General features: G+C 31.7%; 1 protein-coding gene across 3 annotated transcripts in view; it reads left to right on the top strand.

The window, feature by feature from the left end:
- Positions 1–19,939, top strand: part of LOC118195043 (solute carrier family 12 member 4-like) — a 189,459-nt gene that overhangs the window by 44,294 nt on the left and 125,226 nt on the right. For all 3 annotated transcript variants that reach the window (XR_015042001.1, XM_085820197.1, XM_085820196.1), the window contains exon 4: positions 12,314–12,460. Coding sequence is in view for 2 of the 3 variants with exons in the window: in XM_085820197.1 (XP_085676323.1) it covers positions 12,314–12,460 (147 nt within the window). In the remaining variant the exon portion in view is untranslated. The remainder of the gene's footprint in view (positions 1–12,313; positions 12,461–19,939) is intronic.

Genomic DNA, 19,939 nt, shown 5'->3' with positions numbered 1-19,939 from the left:
ACTTTAATGTACATTATAAACGATATTTCTGTTTGAAAAATTAGTGACAGTAAACTTCTAGAAACTAGAGACTATGTTTTAATGTTACATGCAAACTTCTTTCCATCACATTCACGAAATATTAAATTTTTAACGTTCCAGAGAAAGTTAATATGAAACATTCTGCGCTTATAATAGAGAGAAGCTTATGTCCGCGTCAAGTTGCAGTTCACGGATATGAAAACTCTCCAACACATAAATAAATAGTGGAAAAAATACGAATTCACGTAAATTTTATGTAAAGTAACATCGATTGATCGATGTGTATTTTTTGCATTGAAGAGGGGGAAAAAAAGAAAACTGCAGTTTTTGACACCATTAGGAGTCATACATTAAAAAAAGATTCTTCTGTCTAATAGAAAAGGTTATGCTATTAGAATATGACAGAGTAGATGAGGGCTATTTGCATAAGAAGAGGAATGCTTTCGTGAAGGAGTTTTGTAGGAAAACTGACTCGTATTCGCATTCCACAGGTGGAAAACCACGAAAACAAATCATGCGCTCAATGTTTTCGCCTGGAATCGAATACCGGTTGAACTACCAGTCTTCGGCTGCCACATGTAGGACCTTTACATTTACAAAGAGCCTTTCGCTTAAGAACTGTTTATCACCTTTTTCCTTCTCCGATGTTAGGTTTCTGTCATTATTAGGGGACGTTGTTTACTGTTGTTTGATTTCGATGAATAAAGGCAAAGCCTCTCAACCTGAAAGATAAAATGCCTTCAGGCAGGATTTATAGGAACCTGGTTCGCGTTCGTTTCATGCATCAGGGAATTGCATGCATCCGAATTTTGTTTACGTTTCTTTCATTTAGCTCAAAACATATGAGGACTCTCTATTTTAAGAAAAGAATGTTTTGGGGAAGTACTTTATAAGGGTAAATTGCTTGTATTAATGTTACACATGGAGGGAAAATCACGAAAAGTTCCGTACAGTTAGCTCGTTCATCAGTATTCGGAGCCATGTTTAACTACTGTGGTTCAATGACCTTAATCACTTGTGTTCTAATGGGCCTCATGAGCACTGCATTTTTGTTGATCAGGCTAATTTATGTCAAAATCGCACGAAATTTATCAAAATTTAAAAAACTGCTTTCTGATGAAATATTCCAGTAATTTTGATTTATCTTAAATTTCGAAATTTGTCAGGTTTCTGGAGTATGTGTACATGTAAACATATAACATTTAAATTTAGTCATTTTAAACATAAATCAGATAGTATATCTTTATGTTACATTGAGTAATCTTCAGTGCTATGTAATTAATTCCCTAAATATGAAATGTGAAACTTAAATTAGGAACTATAGCAAATCATTCCATAGAAATATGCTATGCCTGTATTAGTCTAGAAAGGATCAATTATGTGTAAATATTGTATTATGCATGTCAAGTAACAATTTGTCAGCGGTATAGATATCATTAATTTAAAGGAGATAATTACGATATGTGTGGCTTTTCTTTTAGCACAGTTTTGCTCCCATCACTTTTAAGCTAAACATATCAGTTGAAATAAATTTTTTTCTAAATTCATAGGGATATTATTAACAATTCTTCTTTATAAATATAAAGTTTATATTTTATTATATAAATAATTGAAATGCTTAAATTTGACATTCTAATAAATATTTTATCTTAACTTTCTGAAAAATTGAATTTCTTTTAAAATGTATAAAAATGAATTAAATCCTTAATTTTTTCCAGTCTTATGATAATAAAATTTTAGAATCATCAGTTTGCATATCCGTATATATTATAAGAAAGTATCTCATTCTTTTTTTAGGGCTGTTGTGATGTAAGTGATAGTAGATCGGACTAGCAGTCAGAAGGTCTGCGGTTCGTATCCGTGAGAGAGCATAGAAAATTTTTCGTATTTTCTCCTCAGAAAAACGGAATGTATGGAAACGTGATAGACAATAATTCGTGAACACATGAATTAGGCCGACAGAGTCTCGTGCTTCTTCTCTTTCACCCTTTAAGAGGGAAAAAATAAGGAATTATGCTATTCTCCCTATCTTGCTACAAATGGATGTTTTTTTTAATTAGAATTTGGAAGACTTTGTTGGTAGAAGAATAATGACAGCCTTGCTGAATTTTTGCATTTCTAGCTTCGAAAAAATCCAAGGTCCGCCTATTATTCCGCCTTTCGCCAATTTTTCAAATTTACTTTTTGTGGTATTGCTTTTCCATTACAGTATGTTGATAGGTGAAACAACCCCGTAAAACTTTTTTACATAATTTACATTCAAGTTACTTTGAAACACAATTTTCGGAATTAAACTTCCTACATACGGGTTCCCTCTTTTTTGATACTTCTAGTAAATTTATATTAAGAAATAATATAATCAATATTTCTTTAGTAAATAAATTATTATTATCTTACTTTGTGCAAGTATTAGAAAAACTTGTTTCGAGCTAAGTGAATTTTAGATCATTTAACATTATACTTTAGAGAGTATATCTTTTCTAGTAGATTTCATATTGCTTGAATTTTGAGGGAAAAGGAAAGTCAAGATTTCTACAATTAAAAAAAAAAAAAAAAAAAAAAAAAAAAAAAAAAAAAAGAATGTACTTTCCTCTATTCAGTGCTGTATCTCTTTACTGACAAATTAACACCAATAGATAGGCAGTTTTCTCCTGAAGGTTCAGCCTTTGTGTAAACGATTAGGGGAAACCGGAAAAGCAATAAAATAATTTTTCACTCGTGAAACGGCATCTTCAAGAAGCATCGACTCCCAGTGAGTAAAAGCGACCATCTGGGAAGATGTATTTTAGCATAAAATGGTTTGCAAATCCAAATAACATTAATTTAGAGAAATTTTTATGGATGCAATATATAATTCTTAGATAAAAGTATAAAAGTAAGTAAAAGGGGGCGATGTAGGGTGTTTTTCGCTACTTTGAATTTTTAGAATAGGGCCCCAAACATATTACTGTCGACCCTGTATTTAGATTTGCTAACTTTACTAAAGCACGTGATGTCTATCTTCTAAGATAGGAATATTTCACTTCCGGCGAACTGTCTAAGGAAAACTTACATGCATTTAGGTTTACATATAGAGAAAACCATGAAAATTCCATGCAGATGATCTATTCCTTCGCTGAAAATAGAAGCGTAGAAGAATTGATAGTGTTGTGTTTATTCAACGACTAGATTTCTCACTTTGATTTTGGAATTAGAAATATAATTACAAAGATCTCCACTAGAGGAGATCATAATTCATTATTTTTTTCACACATATAAAATCTGGTTAAATATGTTTCCTCGTTTATAAATTACAGAAGTTTTTTTTTTTTTTTTTTTTTTCCAATAATTCCTGATATTTTAAAGGAAAATTTTCATGTATTTTTTTTTCCCCCTTGTAGCAGGTTTAAATAGTCGTTGATTGAAACCACACTAATTTTACCTAACAATCGGAAAATGACACAAATGACGTGAACTCTTTCATAATTATATTACTCAAATTAGCATTAAAAAAAACTTAACTTGGGCTGAAGATTACCTCAGAAGAGTTTTTTTTTAATTTCTTAATTTAGATGTCATACAGTTTGGTAATACATATCTTATATAATACAAGTCTGGTTATACTACAGCCATATCAGTGGCCGATAAGACATCTAAATATTAGTTGTTCGATTTGGATCAAACTCAGACAAACGAATGTGATGGCTGTGTGGTTATTTTCCATGTATAACATGAGTATGAGCTATTCATTAGAAAGTCCTCTATGAAGGCATCTTCCTACTTAAAAGCAGGTAGTCCTCGTATGTTTTGCTGTATTCAAATAATCCTAGCCTTCAAACTACGACACCTGTCACTCTAAATCAAGAGGAAAGTTTTCTAAACAAGATTTTTAAATCTGGCTGTGGGGGTTCAAGTGGCCAATCGCTAAAACCGCTGAATACTGGTAATTCGACATGGGTTCAAATCCGGACGAACGCGCTTGTTCTGTGAAAGTTTTCCAGGGTTTTTCTACGTTCAGTATGGATGAGATCTAGTTTCCCTTAGAAATTCCCTCCATGATAGTTTCAGTCCTCTTGCGCAGATTCCAAATCCATTAAATTTTCTTTATTAAATACAATTATAATTCTTTCTTTTTAGAGAAATCGCAGGGAAAAAAAAACTGTAAACATCAAATTGAGTGCGATTACGAATATTTTAAAATAGTTAAATGTTTGAGTGGAAAGCTTTTTTAATACTTTCATAAGCAACTGATAATTAGGGGAAGAAAAACATTTTAAATTGGCATAAAACTGTGTCTATTTCTACAATAATCTATATAAATGCGTTTTCAAAAACTTCTGCTGAAATATGAAGAGTCGTATTTGTAAAACATTTATTAGTGAGATCTGTTATTATATACTCAGCTTTTAGTTTTCATAACCTTCCAGTCATCAGAATAAAGTCATTAAGCGTAAGGGGGGGGGACGAAAAAGAAATTTTAAAGAAAAGATTTTTTTTACAAAATGACTCAAAATTTCCTGAGCTGGTATAAGTAATTATGTAACTCAAATAATTAAATATTTGTGAAAATTTTGTTGACCTCTCTCAGTCTTACCAATATTTCTGTATAGATATAGAACATAATTATCGATAATGAGTATCATAGATAGTGGAGGATATAGAATGAATGATTTTGCGACAATATAATTGTCGTAAAAGCAGCCACTTTGATCAATGAACATAGCTGTCGGGAATCGCGTATGAATGTCACATACATGCTTTATAATACCAAGAATGTTATAAAAATGATGGTTATTTGATATCAACATTTACCGAACTTTCCAAAATGTTTAAAAATATAATATTTAAGAGTCGGCAAGTTTGTTTAAAAAATTGTATGCATTTCAATCACGGTGTTTGTCGCTATAATCAGAAGCTCGTCATCGATATTTAGACTATTTCTCGATAACCTACCGAGTTCAAATTTTGTACTCACACCATTTACAGATGGAAATACGCGTAGTAAACCAAGTTTTATAAAATTCGATTTAGAGGTCTTAAAATTTAATGTTGAAAAAAATTTTTGCGCATATTTCCATTTAAAGAATAAACTAAAAATCTCACAGATTTTAAGTTTGCAGCACTTTACAAAGCGTAAAATAGTTTTCGAAATAAAATTTGCACAAAATTAATATAATTTCTGATTTGGGGCAAATTTTTAAAACTTTTAACTTTTATGAGGTAAGAGGAATTTTGGAAGTAAAGAACTGTACCAAAAGGAGAAAAATAATTTGTTGTACAGATTAATAGGAATAAGAGCCCCTTTGAAAAATTCCTGTACAGTTTTTATAAGAAGAATAATAGATTCTTAAGTAACGAAATCAAATATCGAATCGCATTGTCAAAAGTATAAGATTTATAAATTTATCAAGAGAACCGCACGTTTGTTATTCGTGATATAAATTTGTCGAAATTTTTTTAAAGAGAATTATTTAATCACGTGTTTCCAGTAAATTATAGAACACATTATTTTTCTCATTTTAATTCATTAATAATTTTATGAGTCATAAATAAAAGTTTATTTTGTAAAAACTTGTTTATTTTATTCAATAATTGTTCTAAAATGAAAATTCTTAATTCCTTTTATATATACATTTACTTTGTAACTGGTAATAAATTTGTTTCCTTAGAGTCAGTGTAAGGCCTTTATCTCAAAACATCAAGACTTCTCCTCGCGATAATGACAGCCATTACCCATTGTCGTCAGGGGTGCGTGGACCCTTGTACCCTTAGGCAATGGGGGTTGGAAGACGTACAAAAATACGGGCTGGTCGTTTTTGGCGCATTTTTTTCGCTAATACAATAACACGGATGATCCATTTTCGAGGGTACATTTAATCTTACAATAACCGTTAAGAGACCTGCATAAAAGAACGAGATAATCCGGGTCAAACCGTTAAAGGGTTAATGCCATGTATAAGATTAAATAGTTTCAAACACGAAGCAGTGGCTCGAAAAATGACCTGGCATACTTCATATGCCGCACCTCTAAAATTGTACCATACACCAGCCCCTCCAGCTGAGGGTTAAATTATATGCATTTTTTCTTGCATTTCATTTAAACTTATTTTATTGAATTAAATCTACTTCGCCGACAGCGCATAAACCACAATAGAATAAATGCATTCTTTAAAATTCACTCTAGTATTTGTTTACCATAGCGACACTCTGGCGCTAGATTCACTTAACAGTATTATATTTCGTTCATATTATAACTCATAATGCACAAAATTTATATCACTTAAAGAATAGAATTATCTAATCGTTGCCACATGTTGTATTCAAATACTATAATAAAGCTAGAATGATGTATAAAAGAAATTAAACAAACAAAACACAAACAGTTTTTCACAGGCGATTAAATATTTCTCATTCAATTCAGTTCTCACTTGGCGAGAAGGCAAAAATACATAAAAACTCAAAATATCTATATTAAAAATTACGAAGTAAATCTTAAACACTTATTTTCTCGAAACAATTCCAGAAAGGATTAAGCATAATTTAATTGGCAATAATAAATGAAGGCGTTATCTTTGTTGTTGCGAAGCTAAGTTTCTCTAGATTGGCAACAAATCCACTAGTCTGCTGTTTCAAATGTAAACAATCAATGGCCGCCATAAAAAAACGCTTAGCAGCACTTAAACAAATTTAAAATTGTTGATAATTCTAAAAATATTGCATACAGATTTACTAAAGGCATAAAAACCTTAACTGGAAGATAAAAACAACATAATTCAATCATTTTGAAAGCAAAAAATGTACAATTTACAAACATATACGAGTAAGGAAACTGAGATCGCTGAGCCGGGTAACAGAGTGGATATATATATATAAATATATTTAAAGAAAAAATTGAATTTAGTTAAATAAATTTAATTTAAATACAAATTTAGTTAAATATTCTTTGCGCCATTGCTGCAAGGAATGAAATTTAAACAAATCTAAATTTAAATTTTAACAAACACGTAAAAAAGTAAAATAGCAAATTTAAAGCCAAAATAAAGAAAAAAACCAAAATAATTTTTTTTTAAAATGTGCAAACATATAAAAGATTTAATTCTCGAACTAATCTACAATATCATTTAAATTCAGAAGCATAAGCAAATCAAGTGCAAAACCAATCCATGAAAATAAATTCACTAATTTAGCAAATTAAAATTAAAATTAAACCAAACATTTTTTTAAAATGCATAAGTGAATGACTGTTGAGTAGGCAGGAGACAGACTTATCAAGGGGAAGTTGCCTCCAAACCTAACTCTCCAATCATTTAATTCGTGTTTCGTCATTCATGCAGGCAAGGGTAAAAGGTACCTTTATAAATTAACATTTAAGAATTAAAGTTCTAAAAGGAAAATACTAAAGAAGTCTTTTGAAAAACAAGCAAGTAAAGTCAAGTATTAAATTAAACGTTTTTAAAAAAATTTAAATTTTTTAAAAAATAAATTTTTTATAAAAAATAAAAAATAATCTAGAAACCAATGTATTTTAGAAATCCTTGTCTACAGAAACCTCCCCGACACGAATATGCATATCAATAAAAAGAAACTAAAAAAGAACTAGACATAATCTGTATAAACCAATAAGAAACAAAAAGAACTAATTCACAATTTTTAAAAAACAAATATAAATTTTAAAATATAATTTCATATTTAGAAAATACTTAAATGCTACATAAAAAATTTTAAAAAATACTTAAAGCAAGTAAATAGTAAGTTTTAATTCTAACTTACCTACTATATGAGTGTTGGGGTCTGCAAAAGTGTTGTTAAAGAGAAGTAAGTGTGTTCTTCAAATTATATAGATGGCATTTATGTAGGTAAAGTGGAGTGTCAAGCTGCTATCTTTGTTATATTAAAAATTTTTTGTAAACATTAATATTAAAATTAAATTAAAAATTAAAAATTCTAAAGGTAGTAATTATCAATTATTTAGGGAGTTAAGCCAATCAAGAGATGTAAGTTTGCTTGAAGGAAAATAAAGTTAAGTGGTATTGTGAATTAAAAAATGTAAACTGTTTGTAATGTGAAATGTGTGTTCTGTTGAAAAATTGTGTAAAAATGGTAAATAACATTAAGTGAAAAATTTTATTGTGTGAAAATTGCAAATAATTAAAGTAATTAAGTAAAACTGAAATGTTTTAAAATTAAAGTTTAAAAGTAAAAATTCCCTAAATTTTTTGAAACGAAGTCCTTAAAAAACCTCTAAAAAATTCCCAGAAATTTCCCAAAAATTCCTTAAGGAAGTTAATTAAAAGTTATATTTAATGAAAGAAAATATTAAAAGTTTAATGAACTTGATTTCAATTGGTATATCAAAACTTAACTAAATACTGGCTAAAGTATGTAAAATTAGAAGAAGAAGATTTAAATCTTCACCCAATTCAGGCTATAATTGAGACTTTTGAAAAGAGTTGGCCCTTTTTTAGTAAAAGGAAAGAATCCAGTATTGATTAAATATACATATTTACAAATTTATTTACAATAAAAATTTACAAGATAATTTCTTTACTCTTCTATATCCTTCATTACCCTCCAGCTAAGGTTTAAGGTAATGTTATCGTATCCAAAAGAGCCAAAAAATCATAAAAAAAAGTCAATGCCTGCCTTTTTAATATATAAATTAATAAATTTTGGTGGTACTTGGTTATCAACTAGAACATTAATTAGCTTTATTATTTCTTCTTTTAAATCGTCTATTTCAGTACATATATTTTTAATTCTGATTATTTGGCTATGAAACGTGTTTTCTATTACTTTTCTAGAGATATTAGAGTTCCAATTAAGTAGTTTAATAGTATGAAAATGGAAATTCCTTCTTTTATCAAATAATTTAATTTTGCTGTGCTAATTTGCAGGTCTAGGTATTCAATAGTATCTTGATTCGTATTCGTTTTATTAAGTGTTAAACTATTTGGGTAAATTTTGAATTGCTTAAAAGTAGAATTATTATTGAAAGTTATAATATCATCTATGTATCTAAAAGTATGAGCAAATAGCTTTAATTCATTTTTATTTAAACTTAGTTGGAATTTATATTCAAAAGTAAAAAGAAATAGGTTACAAATTTGTGTAGAACTGTTTGCTCCCTCTAACTTGCTGAAAGATCTTATTATTGAATTTAATATATAAAATTAGTTATTAAATAATGCACAATTCAGATAAGTATTCCATCTTTCAATAAAAAGGATGTCATGTATGTCAGGAAAAAGTTGTGGGAGTTGCATTAAACTAGTAAAAATTTCTTCTAATGGTAGAGAAGTATAAAGGTTTTCAAAGTCATAGCAGTAAATGTTCTTGATTGTTAAACTTTTAAAACTGCTGAGAACTGGAGCATTATTATAAATAATCCAACTATAATTGTGTTGTTTGTTAACGAGTTGTTGGATTAAATTACAGATTTTTTTTAAGTATAATTGCAAATATGTAATCTATATTCTTTTTGTAATTATTTGTACCATTAACAATAAATCTAAATTTGAGTGGTGATTTATGAAATTTTGGGAGAGCATATAGATTTGCTAATCTATTGTAGCTAGATGGTTGTGAAATTTTCAGTTTCTTATGAAATGCTTTTAGCTTTTTTGGAATAACATTTTCTTGTAGATTGGTGAGTTTGTAAGTAATGGCATTATTTAGTTCAGTATTAATTAATGAGACATAAAAAAATTTTCATATTATGCTAAAGTTATTATTGGCTTTGTCAATTTTGGTACTTTTGTTTTAAATCCTGTAAAAGAGGAATGAGAATATTCCACTGTAAATTGCTATCAAATTCAATTCTTCGAATTCTTTGCTTGAATTCTTCTAATATTGCATGTTTCCAAGCCATAAAGGTAGAATTTGGAATATTTAATTTGAAACTAGTTTTAACTATAAATTCGTCTATATTTTTTATGAATCTTTTAAAACTGTGATGTTTGTTAATTTTTAGTACTGGTCTAAATTTGGTACCTTTTTCCATTAAAATTCTTAACACACTTACTTCTCTTTAACAACCCTTTTGCAGACCCCAAAACTCATATAGTAGGTAAGTTAGAATTAAAACTTACTATTTACTTGCTTTAAGTATTTTTTAAAATTTTTTATGTAGTATTTAAGTATTATCTAAATATGAAATTATATTTTTAAATTTATATTTGTTTTTTAAAAATTGTGAATTAGTTCTTTTTGTTTCTTATTGGTTTATATGGATTATGTCTAGTTCTTTTTTAGTTTCTTTTTATTGATATGCATATTCGTGTCGGGGAGGTTTCTGTAAACAAGGATTTTTAAAATACATTGGTTTCTAGATTATTATATATTTTTTATAAAAAATTAATTTTTTTAAAAATTTATTTTTTTTTTAAAGTTTAATTTAATACTTGACTTTACTTGCTTGTTTCTCAAAAGACTTCTTTAGTATTTTCCTTTTAGAACTTTAATTCTTAAATGTTAATTTATAAAGGTACCACTTTATTGGTATTTCTTTTTACTTTTGGTTTTGACTTTTGGTCTAAACTGCATGAATGACGAAACACGAATTGAATGATTGGAGAGTTAGGTTTGGAGGCAACTTCCCCTTGATAAGTCTGTCTCCTGCCTACTCAACAGTCATTCACTTATGCATTTAAAAAAAAAAAAATTGTTTGGTTTAATTTTAATTTGCTAAATTAGTGAATTTATTGTCATGGATTGGTTTTGCACTTGATTTGCTTATGCTTCTGAATTTAAATGATATTTTAGATTAATTCGAGAATTAAATCTTTTATATGTTTGCACATTTTTAAAAAAATTATTTTGGTTTTTTTCTTTATTTTGGCTTTAAATTTGCTTTTTTACGTGTTTGTTAAAATTTAAATTTAGATTTGTATAAATATATTTATATATGTTTGGTGTGGCCAATTGCAACCAAAGTATGAGGTGTACATCTACATGTTACAGCAGTCCTATATACAAAATTTCAACATTCTGAGGCTACTCGTTTTTGAGTTATGCGAGATACGAACGTATGTACGCACGCACATACGTACGTACATACATTCGTACAGACGCCATGAAAAATTCTCTTCAGAATTAATTTTAAAGCAGTTTTATAATTTTTTTAGAGGAAACGAGTCTTTTATTCTGTCTTTACGTACAGATATCACGCAAAAACATCGTTAAATTGCATTCAATAGCGGTCAAAATGGATATTTTCATTGAAATATGCTGTCTGAAACTTTTCGCGATTACAATACTTCCTTTTTACTTCGTACAAGGAAGTAAAAAGAGTCCCATCATTTAATCTTGTTAGAAAAAAGGCACTGCATTATGTTTTATGAAAGTAAAAGTTTTGTTTTTTACTGTTCAAGTAAAATGCAATAAATAAAAACAAATTCCTTTATTTGTATTGTAGTAAAGGCTTATTTGGTCAATACACTTATCTAGACTTCTGTTTAATATTTGGTATGGACCACAGTCTGATTGTCCAGGTTCTACTGTGCAGAGCCTGAGTAAGGCAGGGGATCTGGGACACTTGTCAGAGGGAGCCTTAAATTGAATAGAAAGTTTGTTTCCTTCATTAATGAACTTTTTTTAAGCTTTTCTTTAAAAGCTTTGTAGCCTATTCTCTAAATTAAAGGACTTGCCTATTGTATTTTTCGTTAATTAATTCAAATTATTAAAAAATTTTTTAAGTTTTCTAATTATAAATTTAAATAGCATTTTTGTCAAATTTTGGCTTTTCAGATGTGCTATATCCTTTTAATAATGGACATAGAATTGTCAGAAAATCAATAAAATGGACAGAACAATATTTCATCTGACCATTGGGGGGAGGGGACTTAATAGCTATCTTAGGTTCTAGAGTCAGATTTTCTTACTATGTATCAATAATGAGGTAAAAAATTTAAATGCCTCCATAAAGTTCAGTTCTTCATTACTGAAGTAGTGAGGCAGAGGGGGGCCCCAAAGAAGTTTTTGCCTCGGGCCACAATTAGGCTAAGTCGGGGCATCAGTAATCAGGTGAAAATTTAAATACTTCCATAAAGTTCAGTTCTTCATTACTGAAGGAGTGAGGCAGATGGAAGCCCCCAAAGAAGCTTTTGCCTCGGGACACAATTAGGCTAAGTCGGGCTCTGCTACTGTGACAACGAATTTAAATGCAATTGTTTTATTGTCATCTATAGCAGAGTTATTTTTCTTTCTTTTGTTTTTCATTTATATATTTAGTCATACTGTAAATTATATTGTAAAATTTTAAAGAATGCTTACTAAGATTTAAGAACAATATATTGTTACCCATCTTTTTTTCCAGAAAGCTAACTTGGGTACTGTTGCAGGCGTTTATCTACCATGCATTCAAAATATTTTGGGAGTTATTTTTTTCATTCGAATGGGGTGGATTGTTGGAACAGCTGGTGTCCCTCTGGCTTTTGCCATAGTTTTCTTATCATGTTGTGTTGTAAGTATATTTATGAATTCAAATTTTAATAATTTATGCAACTATTGCATTTACATTTTGTACACTGATTGCTGATAAATGACTTGGTTATTTATTTTCATACTATTCCCCTTTTCTTGTATCTTGCTTTGCAGCTGCAGGAAAATCTCATGAAGTACAGTTAGTTCATCTATAATTTACTGAACATTAGACAGAATTGCATTAAGTAGGTGTAGCACATAATAAGAATAATTACAATTTTTCTATCAGTTAAGTTTAGATCTGGGAAAAAAATGAAAATTATTTTAGGGGATGTAAATATCAAAATGAAATGAGTCTTTTATGATATGAAAATAGCATTTCATGAAAATATATGATTTTGTTGGATGATTTAGTGTATGTAAATACGAGGGTTGAAACTTTAATACAGTCAAAAGTCGTTAATTCGGACACCCATAATTCGGAATGATCTATAATCCGGACATCAAAACTAAAAACTTTCTGTGCATGCGCCGCGTTGACACATGCGCATAGGCATTTACACGTGCGCGTAAGACCTTTTACGACTGCGCATATCAGTGTGCGCAAGTGCAGTATACGCTTTCGCGTGCGCGTTTTATGTATAATGGACGTATAAGCTCAAATTATCTAATTATCTATTTCAGTTAATGTTGATGATTGCGTTGTTCCTTAATTTTCGAATTGGATCCGTCTTATTATTTTTTGCAGACTGTAAGAGCAATTTTATAAAAGTAAGCTTAAACTTTCGATTATATCAAATAGAATTTCCGATATATATTTGTTAATATGTAAAGGATCTAAAGCGAAAGTATGTTTTGAAATCCGAAATCTGTTTATCAATTTCACGCTGCTCGGCGGGGGGAACGCCGCGCCGCGGCGGGCGCATAATGAATTGGAAGTTGATTTGTCAGCACTATCCTTATCTTCAGCGCAGATGTTTTTATTTGGCTTATAATTCCTTACCAAATGTAGTATTTCATCTCGATATGATCCGTTCTTTGATATGATTTAAAACAAGTTCCTGGTCATTATAATTCGCTTCCCATAGCAAAAAAAAGTAAGAGAGGTTATTGAAAACGAAAAAATTTCGATTGACAAATTAGTCAGTGTTCTTGACACAGCAATTATAGGACTTGAACAGCGGAACTTTGTAACTGAACAAGAAATTATGTCTGTTTAATAGAATTAAAGAGAAAGTATTATCACATGAAACGAAGCAAAACTTAAACAACTTACATTAAAAGAAATGTTTAATAAAGTAAACAAATAAATATTTAGCTTTTTCTTTTTGCAAATTTTGATACCCTTAGATCATAATTGTTCTTTATTTCATAAATTACGGTTTCATATTTTTAATTTTAGAATTTCTGCATGCCATCTTACGAGATTTAAACTGATGATCTATAATCCGGAAAAATCGATAATCCAGAATCGCCGAAGTCCCGACGAGTCCGGATTAACGACTTTTGACTGTAGTGGCAACACAGCTGAGAAAATGCTACGCAACAAAACCAAAGAATACCGCGTATACCAAACGTGAACTACATACCTACCTTACCTCTCAGCAAAAAGACTCGTCCTGCGTATGTCACGCGCATGCGGAGTGACGCGAAGAACGGATCCTTGTATTAACTCGCGGTCTAAAGTAAGTGTTGTCAGGATGTTTTCAAAACAAGAACAACAATGTTGGATAAAAATTGAATGTGCCAGAGGTCGTACAGCACGTCAGTGTCATCAAGGGCTTCAAGAGGCTAGCGAGGAATCTGCATTGCCTTACAGAACCGTAGCAAGATGGGCGAAAGCATTCAATGAAGGACGCCAAAACGTGGCAGACATGCTGCGGCCAGGTCGTCTGAGTGTCAGCGATGCAGACGTGCAAGCTGTTGCCGCACTAATGGACAGTAATCGACGCCAAACGATTCGTCAGCTGGCCGGACAAACAGGATTAGCGCATGCGATTGTGCTGCACATTCTGAAGGAATGCCTGTCCATGAGAAAAATTGCTTCACAATGGGTTCCACGTCAATTGACAGAAATGCAGAAATGGCTATGATACGATGCTGCCCCAACCCACCTGAGGCGCTATGAGCACGAAGGAGATGCTTTTTTACGCCGTATCATTACGCTGGATGAGACTTTGGCCCGATCATACCAACCAGAACTGAAACACCAATCAAACGAATGGCGTCATCACGGGTTACCATGACGTTCGAAATTTCGTCAGAACCACAGCAATGTGAAAGTTATGGTGATTCTCATGTACGACTGTGATGGTGTCATCCTAATGCATACCGTTCCCCCACAGCAGACCGTCACTGCGCAGTATTACTGCTCATTTTTGGAGCACAATCTCCGACCAGCTTTGAGAAAAAAACGGTGACACTTTCTGCAGAATGCTTCTCTCATTTTGCATGACAATGCTCGGCCACATGCAGCACAAGCTGTGACTGATTTGTTCAAGCGACGGGGCTGGGAAGTGCTTTACCATCCACCGTACTCCCCGATCTAAGCCCTTGTGACTATGACTTAATTCCTAAGATGAAGGAACCACTTCGTGGCACTCGCTTCCAAACTGTTCCTGAGATTCTTGCGGCAGTAGACCGGTCCATTCAAACTATCAACAAAACAGGCGCTGCTACAGGTGTTCTGCGACTTCCACATCGTTGGAAACGGGTTGTACACAATCCTGGCGACTATAGTGAAGGACTGTAAAACATGGTGACATGAATCAATCACTTTTGTATTCCTTGTAAATAAATAGTTGCTACTATTAAAGTTCCAACCCTCGTAATAAGGAAATTTAATAGAGACTTGCAAAATAAAGAAGACATTCATTAATAAAACACAAACATAGTGTTGGTTCAAACTAATTTTATTTCAAATTAGAAAATAAAGAAAAGCACATACTAAATAACTAATTAATAATATAAGAAAATGTAACTGTTAAAGTTTCGAATATCTTGGTAAGTTAGTAATGCATTAAGTCATTAACTTGATATTAATATGATATTTGATCATTAACATTCTCTGATAAGTTATTAATTTTTGTCATGTATTCTAATACATGTCATGGCAGCACTGTGTTGTTTTTTACATGCTCTCAAGTGAGCATATCTCTGGATTTGCTTTTTATTATAAGTTTTACAGAAGCCTGTTCACACAGGTATGTTGACCTAGAAAATGCTTTTATTGTTAGTACAGACATTAGTATGTTTTTGTATTTAAAAGGATCCCTTAGTTTAGAAACTTCATCAATATTATTTTATATGCTTTTGAGTGTTATATCAGTAGAAGGAGTAATAATATCTAATTCAGCCTCCGATTTGCTAATAAAACAAAATTTTTCCATTCATGGAATCACTTCTGTTATGCCTAATTTCAAGAAAGGATTTTTTTTATGAACAATAAAGGATTTCATAGAAAACATGTCTTGGAATCTTCCTTGAAATTCTGAGCTAATAACAGAAGACATGTTTCAACACGTTTAGAAGGATCATATTCCAGCATAAATTCCAGGACTAGAATGAGAGTAAATGACTGAAAATAATGGTCTTTCTCCAATAGGTTGTTTTTCCACTAATTGATTTTAACCGGAAAAGCAGATACTGAGCTCCATCATTTTTAAAACATGTTTTCCTTTTCCTTATTATGCCATATTTAGGTCATTGAGTTTTGCAGTGCTATCGGTTAAAAATGCCAAGTCAGCGAGCCCTCCATGTCATCAGTTTTTGTTCATAATTAATTGTCTTTTGATATGAGAAAATTTTTAATCTCTGCCAGCGTTTCAAGAAATCTTGTTAAAAACCTTTCGGCCACCTTACTTCTGCTTGGTAAATAACATCACCCTATCTACTATTAGCTCATCAAGCAAAGCTTTAAAAAGTTGATGATTCAAAGGTCATCCTCAGGTAAAATTTACAATGTGTACAATAACAGTCATTATGCGATTGAAGTTGAGCTGTTTAGTGGCCAGATTTTCTTGGTGAATGATGTAGTCATATGAAATACACTTGGAAAATGTGTCATCCTGCTTTTACAGAGCCCAATATACCCAGTGTTATTCCTGATCATAGTGGTGCACTGTTGGTTGTGACTGCAGTGAGTTTTCTTATTAATACTTTCTCTTTAGTATTATAATTTTTAACTGCGTCATACATGTCTTGCTCTCTAGTATGTTTTTCGAAACAAGAAGTCAACATGAATACTTCTGTGTGATTCTTTTCTTCATTTTTAAGGTTTAAAAGGCTACTTTGTTGAGTTTTAGAGAGAGTTTCAAAGATTAAACTTTGTCTACATTGGGCAATATTACTATTTACCATTGAAATCCTTATGAATGGTTTTATAATGATGTTCAACATTTGATTGCTTTGGTACTGCTACTGAAGTTTTGCAGAATAAACTAACTGCTTTTTGCCAATATTTGTAAATAATAGATCTTCATACTATTTGTTGTTGAAGTGGAAGGGTTTCTTTCTCTACGATAGCCACTTCACTATGTCGACAAGCACACTGTAAAATATATATAATAATTAAAGTGTTGCTTTAAAACTTGCGAGAAACAGCACAGATTTGTAGTCATTACAGCAAACTTTTATAAATTTTTTTCAACTGAACTGATGACTGACAACCATCAACTGCATAAGTAGATGGATGATTCATTCTTTATGCGTTGTGCAACTAAAGATAGCAAGCACTGTGGGCTACCAGGAACCCATGAACCACCAGTTGGACACTACTGGTTTACATATTTGTTTAAATTGTATTTTTGCAGGAACGTTGAATAGAGATACAGGGGTTGGACAAAAATATGGAAACACCTTTAAAAAAACATGTTTCTTTGCTTAATATGGTGTAGGAAACCCGTTGGCATCCAAAACAGCTTGCAGTCTTCTCGGAATGGATAAATACAGTTCCTGTATGTTTGCCAAGGGAATATTATACCATTCTTCCTGCAAAATGGTGGCAAGTTCAGATAACGATGTTGGCGGTGGATAATGAGAACACACTTTCCGTTCCAATGTAGACCACAACGGTTCGATAACATTCAGGTCTGGTGACTGTGGTGGCCAGGGGAGATGGGACAACTCATCCTCGTGCTCAGAAAACCAGTCCTGGACAATGTGAGCTGTGTGAACAGGGGCTTTGTCGTCTTGGAAGACACCATCACCATCGGGGAACAAAGTTTGTACCATGGGATGAACTTGATCGGCCAAAATGTTCACATAAGTCTTGGCAGTCATGTGCCCTGACACAGTTATCGTGGGGCTAGCAGAGAACCACGATATGGCTGCCCAAACCATAACAGAACCCCCGCCATGCTTCACTCTTGGCAACAAGCAGTCTGTATTATAGGCTTGAGATGGTGTTCTCCAGACGTAAACTCGGCCAGAAGTGAGAAACAATGTGAAAGAAGACTCGTCAGGCCATATTACTCGCTTCCACTGCTCTATAGTCCAGGCTTTATGACTTAAACACCACCTTTTCCTGCTACGGGCATTAGCATCACTGATGAGTGGCTTCTCAATTGCGGCACGGCCAGCAATTCCCTGTTTATGAAGCTCCCTTCTAATTGTTTTGGTACTCACAGGGTTTGGTAACACAACATTCATTTCAGCAGTAACTTTTGCAGCTGTGGTCTTCTTATTTTTCGTCACAATTGCCCTTAATGATCGTCTGTCACGATCACTCAGGAGACACTTTCGTCCGCGCTGTGATTTAGCAGATGATGTTTTTCCGCTTTTCAAATATGCGGAATAAATCTTCGATACAGTTTCGATACAGTACCTCTTGAAACACTAAACACCTCGGCTACCTTGCTTACGGAAGCACCTACCATACGTGCTCCAACAATTTGCCCACGTTCGAAGTCTGTTAACTCTGACATAATGCAATGACAACCTCACATAACAGTACTCCGACAACAACTGAACTGTTTAGCACATTTACGAAGTTGTATAGGTGGCGTCAGTAGTCAAAAACGCCAGCGCCCCCTACATATTTCATTAAAATCAATCTTTCTTTTCAAACATGCATTTCACAAGGTGTTTCCATATTTGTGTCCATCCACTGTATATCAATACTGCCTTTTTAAAAAGAAAAATAAAAAAAGTGCAAGGCAATCACTTATTCATTACTTATCATTGTATTATTCTATGATTTATCACAGTATCATTTTATGTTTTCAGTAACAGGATTGGCATCAAACAAAATTTTCTTACCATGCTGAATAAAATTGTAAAGTAGCTTTACAGTTAGTTCATTAATCTGATCCATTTTCAGTTTGAAATTAAATCTACAAACTAATGTGAATCGATCATTTTTTCTTGTAAAGAGAAGGGATTCTGCTTTTTTAATGCTTGATTTTAGGTATTGAAATTATTTAAAAATATTTCTTTTACCATTTATAAGTATTAAAATTCTGTTGCAGTATCTGTATAACAAAATATATTAATCTTTAACATTAAACAGTTGCTTAGAAATTTACTTCAGTAGCCTGCTATCTTTTTTAAAAAAAAAAATTAATTTAAAAATATTGCTGGATATATGACAGAATTTTCCCTGCAAATGAACAAGAACATTTTATTTAATGAATAAAAAAAAAAAAAAAAGTCTAATTACTGGTCAGTTAGTCATGTAAATCAGGAAATGGTATTTTGCTAAATTGTATTAACTAATTACATGCATTTAATTTGCATTAAGCAGTGTTTGCATGTAGGCGTAAGGTAGAATAAAAGTAAATAATAAAACGTAAAAGTGCAGAGAAAGTTAAAAAACGTGACACATCTGCATCCAGCAAATAATATATTTTATTGATAAGTGATGTTTGACAGAGAAAATGTCATCTCATGCATTGCCATACATATTGCAGAGTGAATATACACATGCAAATTATGCAAATGAATAAAATTTGTGCCCAGTCAGTTGATCAGTGCATGTGATTAAAGCAGACAACAAGCATGCAAAGCCATCATTTTGAGATGACATCATAGCTGCAGAAAGTATTTATTTTTGTTGCAACTATATTTGGACAACGAGCTTGAAATGCTTGTCGTATACAATTTCTTCAAATGAATGGGTTCAAAAGTAATTTCTTTATTCTTCAGGCTGCCACGTTTTCAACAAACAGAATACCGAATAGGCATTTTGACAGTTTTCCCTGTCTTAAGTATGAGCCACATAAGTATGAGCCAGGTTCTCTTAGATATTCCTCCCTGAAGATATTCTTCCCTGTAGACAAATAGTTCTCGATTTGCTTTGCCTTTATCCATTTACCTCTTGCATTTGGAGACTGCAGGTAAATGTATAATATGGTAGAGAGTGCTTAATGGTTATTTTTATTGATATGCTGAGGTCCCAGCTGTTTGTATACAAAAATATGGAGACCTTTTTTTTTTATTGTGATCAACAATTTGGTTAATATAATCAAACTATTATAGAATAAAGTCACCAGATAAGATTAAAAAGGATTATAAAAATTGC

The sequence above is a fragment of the Stegodyphus dumicola genome, chromosome 7, assembly GCF_044657685.1.
Source record: "Stegodyphus dumicola isolate Sdum_Otavi_A_Nest chromosome 7, ASM4465768v1".
Classification (NCBI taxonomy): Eukaryota; Metazoa; Arthropoda; class Arachnida; order Araneae; family Eresidae; genus Stegodyphus; species Stegodyphus dumicola.
Note: the sequence above shows the minus strand (reverse complement) of the source record. Positions and strands in the feature narration are given on the sequence as shown.